The sequence below is a fragment of the Porites lutea genome, chromosome 2 (assembly GCF_958299795.1).
Source record: "Porites lutea chromosome 2, jaPorLute2.1, whole genome shotgun sequence".
NCBI lineage: Eukaryota > Metazoa > Cnidaria > Anthozoa > Scleractinia > Poritidae > Porites > Porites lutea.
The window spans coordinates 3109230-3114340 of NC_133202.1; the positions used below are offsets into that span (position 1 = coordinate 3109230).

At 43.6% G+C, this 5111-nt stretch overlaps 1 protein-coding gene across 1 annotated transcript; it reads left to right on the forward strand.

Annotated features, from left to right (window-relative positions):
* Positions 1–577: 577 nt before the first annotated feature.
* LOC140926491 (uncharacterized) lies at positions 578–3412 on the forward strand. Its single transcript, XM_073376223.1, has 3 exons — positions 578–1117; positions 1903–2092; positions 2553–3412. Exons 1-3 carry the CDS (start codon positions 782–784, stop codon positions 3197–3199), a joined length of 1173 nt encoding a protein of 390 aa, XP_073232324.1. The 5' UTR covers positions 578–781; the 3' UTR covers positions 3200–3412.
* Positions 3413–5111: the final 1699 nt, after the last annotated feature.

The following is a 5111-nucleotide window of genomic DNA, read 5'->3' on the forward strand; positions in this document are numbered from 1 at the left end:
GGGGGGGGGGGGGGGGGGGGGTACTCCCATACATTACCTATACGGGTATGTGCCGCCCAACGGGGTCGTGATTTTGAAGCTCCTGATTGCATGATTTAGAACGGGGTATCCATTTCAGAGGCGTTTTCTAGAACGGGGTATAAAAAATTGTGGGTCACGGCTTTATCTTCTGCTTAAAATTGTTGCTGATTATGAAGAAGCATTTATTTGATGCATAAGTCGAACAAATAAAGAAATATCCTTTTAAAAAGACAGGGCTATTTCAATTTACAAACTTTCTAGAACGGGGTATAAACAATTGGCCCATTTCTAGAACGGGGTATCAGTTTTAGGGCGAATTCTATAACGGGGTTTCAATTTTAGGGAAAAATTTTTTTAGAACGGGGTGCCAATTTGGAGTCCCGGGCGGCACATACCCACCCTAAGAATACCCAAGTGCCCCCCCCCCCCCGGGATGACGACTACCCCATCATGAGACCCTCGTGACATGCCCTATGATGGGAAGCGATTGCGTGACAGGACACTTCTTAATTACCGACGACGTATTTAGATCTATTAACTTCTAGATATTTTAAGCCACTTTTTATGGTTGGTAGTATTGTATATTATTGTATATTAAGTTGTTAGTTACGGGCAAAAATTAGCGCTACATATATTATAAGCGCAAATGTAATCATGGCTTAAAATCTGACGGTATATCGACGATCCCCAGGGATTTATCACTGTCCGAGTGAAGACAAAGAGGCCTTTTTTCCACAGCAACTCCTTTACAGACAAGACAATGCTTTCTCTGGCCCTGTCTGCAGTGTTGTTCCTAGGACTGTGTATCTCATCCGCAGTAGGCTATGGGCAGAAAATCCTTGTTCTCGGAGGAGATGGTATGTTGGGGAGTGAAACAGTGGCGCGATTGAAGCTTAGAGGAAACGACATTACCGTTCTGCATCGAGGAACTTGGTACTGGGACTCATCGAAACGAATCAAACCATGGGTCAACTTTATCCAGTGTGATCGGGATTATTTTAATGAATGCTCAGATAAACTTGAGGATGTGACTCGGGATAAAGGCATGTGGGATGCAGTGTTCGACTTCAGTGGCTACAAACCCAAACAGATCAAGGTAAACAGTTACCTAAATAAGCTCTACATTTCGAGTCCAACCACGGAAAACGCGCGAGCTAGAGTCGAAGCAGCGAGAGGCTCTCGCGTTTCTTCGCGCCGCAGGTGCGTGACTGTTCACGACATCCCACAAAGGAGGCAACGCTTACCTCCCTACGACGCATGAGAGTGGGCGTCTGCGCAGGAAAGAGTTTTGAGATTGTACACGTCCACATCTTAGTTGACTTCAGCGACTCAAAGTTCCGATGGCAACAAGAAAAAAAGGCTTAGAAGGCAAAACAACAACTTTGCATGTGCATCACACTTTTTTGTACATTTCTTTGACTTTTTTGCACGACTACAACGAGATTGCCTAATTTTACATTTTATGAAAGATATAAACAAGCGACGACGAAATATTATTTTTCTTTCTAAACTAAGAATAATCGCGATAAAGACTGGAAGAACGTAAATTGACTTTTTAGGCGACGTTTTAGCTCCCAACACGTCTGATCGTGAAGTCCCTATCGTGCGAGATCTCGCGCAGCGGAATTTGCCACGTTCAAACCCAGGTTAAAAGCTTACCCCTAACCCCCTTTCAAGACATTCATTGACTATCTACTAGAAGGTCTGTTCGAAAAATTTGTTTAATTAGTCTATTGAATAGGGACTGTGCACCATCATGATCTACCGGCCTTCACAACGAAATCATCAGGGGTTTCAGAATGGGTAATAGCCTGGGTAATTGGTATTGAATGGGTAATTAGTTGTCCTAACTTTTGTTGGTGTGGTGTTCTCTGCTTCCAGGACTTTATGAAAAAAATGCGCAGTAAGATTCGACGATACATATACATCAGCACGGACTCGGTGTACGAGGTGTGTAAGGAACCTTCCCATGAAGGGCCTGCGCTTGAGGAGGATGCTGTGCGGCCCGAGGATCCCAGGGAGAGAGACGCCTATGCTCAAAGGGACCTTTACGGTAGCAACAAGCTGGAATGTAAGGAGCACAAGATTCAGTGATATCGGCTTCGTTTAAATTGATCAAAATTCAGCACCAGGATAGGGTTCAACTTCTGTAGTCATCTCATTCGCATTTGTCCATCTTTTAAGAGTTAGGAACAATTTTTTTTTTGGGGGGGGGGAGGAGGGGGAGGGAAGTTATTGAATGCGCACGTTATAAGGTGATGACTATATATCGTGAATCATCAGAATCATTATTAGAAACACCCTTAAGTCCATGGCAAAATCTTCTGAGATATGAAGCAGCTATCCTTTTGGCTTTGCTGTGATAGGACATACAAGCCATCAGTTTGCTTACATAGCTCGTCGATAATGTACGTCGTAAACAACAGAATCTTTTCATAAATGCTGCTCACTTTTACGTCATTCTCCCCCTAAAGCAGTCATCATATTTGGTTTGGATTTCACTTACCTAACACAATAACCTTGACTTGTAGGTGAGGAAGCCATCAAAAGAGAACACGAACTATGGAACATCCCTTACATTATTCTAAGGCTTCCTGACGTTATTGGGTTGCGTGATAACACCAATCGCTTCTGGAACTATCTTTTGTGGCTGCGCTTTCATGACATCATAGATCGACCGCTTGAGTTGCCGCCCAGCCTTCATGATAAGCCGCTGAGCTTTGTTTTCTCTGAAGATGTAGCGAATCTCTTGATTGTTCTTCCAGAGTACGAGGACAACAGGGTGTTCAACTTTGCGTATAACCTAGCGTTTAATGAGACAACCACGTTAGAAGACCTACTACGTATTATGGCTAAACACCTTGGTATATCAGAGGTTAAGTTTGACAAATCAAACGATAGAGGGCTACACTACTACCCCTCAGTGAAGCGCGGTCCGGTGGACATTTCCATGGCGTTAAACTATATCAAATGGGGCCCACACGAGCTGGACAAAGGAGTGATAAAGACGGTGCAGTTCTATGAGTACGCGATGCGTTCCTCTGATTTTAAGGCCCAGCGTAAAGCGATCCTCGATAGTTTTAAGGTTCCTCCTCATGCAATTGCGGCCTTTAAACAGCGCTTAAAAGACGTTTATGGCATAGATTACGATAGGGAAATGGTCAAAGATGAGTTATAACAGTCAATGGATAATAAGCGGTTTAAAAAAATTACAATTACGTTAAGAACTTTGGTGATTTTAACAATAGAAAGTGCATGCAATGTCATAAAATAGCTCGAGGTATTTTACATTTTAAAGCATATTTCTTGTCAAATGGGCAAGACCCTTGTTCAGGTAAAAAAAGAAAAGAGGGAATTTTCTAAGATTCCAGCCGTTACTGCTTCCATTTGCCTTTTATGGGACTGTTTATATGATACCGGAATGAATTTCATTCCGGAAGAGTTTAGTTCCAGAGCAAAGTTTGTACTGCATTTATATGATAAAGTCGACCGGCTCAGCATTTGTGATTTTCGCGCCAGATCAAACACGCATGCACCCCTTTGGCCAAACTACATATACACGATTTGCGATTTTCAATCCGGAACGAAGTTCGTTTTAAAATTTCACGATACCAGAATGAAATTTCCTACCAGAACGAGAGTTTTATTTGCATTGAAAAGCGGAATGACTTGAGCGGGAAAGAAATGCTCGCTTTGGTATCATCATTCCTGTACCATGTGAACAACCCCTAACGTTTTTTTAAGATGCCTCAAGGCAAGTACTCCATCATTTTTCTAAGGTCTCGGTGTTTGAAGTTCTCTATGCCTAACCGAGTCAGGAGCCCGCCATGACCCGAAGCGTGCAACTGCCATCTTTGCCATTTGCTATGATAACTCCCTACAATGGAGGTCAAAAGAATTCGGGACATTGTAGACTCCTCCTCCTCCTCCATCATTTTTCTAAGGTCTCGGTGTTTGAAGTTCTCTATGCCTAACCGAGTCAGGAGCCCGCCATGACCCGAAGCGTGCAACTGCCATCTTTGCCATTTGCTATGATAACTCCCTACAATGGAGGTCAAAAGAATTCGGGACATTGTAGACTCCCCCCCCCCCCCCCCCCCCCTCCTCCCTCCAAGTATTATTACTTTCGACTCTGTCTCTAGTAACAATTTTTGAATAGGCTTTGGGTTTATTTCTTTCTCCCCTCCCCACTCTTCCCATCAATGATGTTGCAATCCCAAAAGGACTCATTTCCATTCATTTCGTTCTAAATCCAACATTGTTTGAGGTGGGAGGGGATTGCAGAAGTCGGCAGCTTTACTGAAGTCAGTGGGAAGGTTCCAGCACATTTGACCTCCATTGTAGGCCCGGCTGCATAAACCAACCTACATGGAAAACTTGTCAATCATAATACAGAAAGGTGAGAAAGTAACACGTTTTATGAAAAGTTAGAGGACCTGCTTGTTTTAGTCGACCATATCTGTTGTATGTGTTGACAGGAGCCCATCATGGGCTCCTGGTGTTGACCGATACTTTTACAGCTTCCTTTTCTCATAAAATAAATGATCGTTTGAGACCGGACAGTTTTTGAGACAACGGAAACCGCAAGACGGGTTGGGTTTCGGCCAATGATCCACCATTTTGAAAGCAGAGGGTGCCCGGGTCAATGTTGCGCGTTTTACCACCCACATTCAAACCTGTTAACAACCTGATTTTTTGCAAGACAGGTTTGAACGCGGGTGGTAAAACACGAACATCGCTATTCAACTTGTTTTGCAGCAATGTTGCATGACAAGTTGTACGTTTTTGGTTGCCCGTTTTTCCGCACCTTTAGTCCTTCCCCACCCTGGGTCTTCAAGGATGTTACAAAATGAGGCCAAGTGCACAACCTTTCTTGTGAAAATGAGTTTTATTTGCATGAGATCGCATAAATCATGTTCATATCAAAGGCTGGGCACTTAACCTCGCTTCGATACAGGGGCCCAAGGGAACTCGGAAAAAGCATAATGCTTGCGTGCCCAGACACAGTGGGATAAAAGGTACATAAGGTGTTTATCTGGGGGTTTCCTGAGTCTATCGATTTGAGTATTACCACGACTCACGCCACTGGA

Coding starts and splice junctions, on each gene's coding strand:
- LOC140926491 (XM_073376223.1), top strand. CDS start 782: ATGCTTTCTCTGGCCCTGTCTGCAGTGTTGTTCCTAGGACTGTGTATC. Junction 1,118..1,902: donor ACAAACCCAAACAGATCAAG/GTAAACAGTTAC, acceptor CTCTGCTTCCAG/GACTTTATGAAAAAAATGCG. Junction 2,093..2,552: donor CGGTAGCAACAAGCTGGAAT/GTAAGGAGCACA, acceptor CTTGACTTGTAG/GTGAGGAAGCCATCAAAAGA.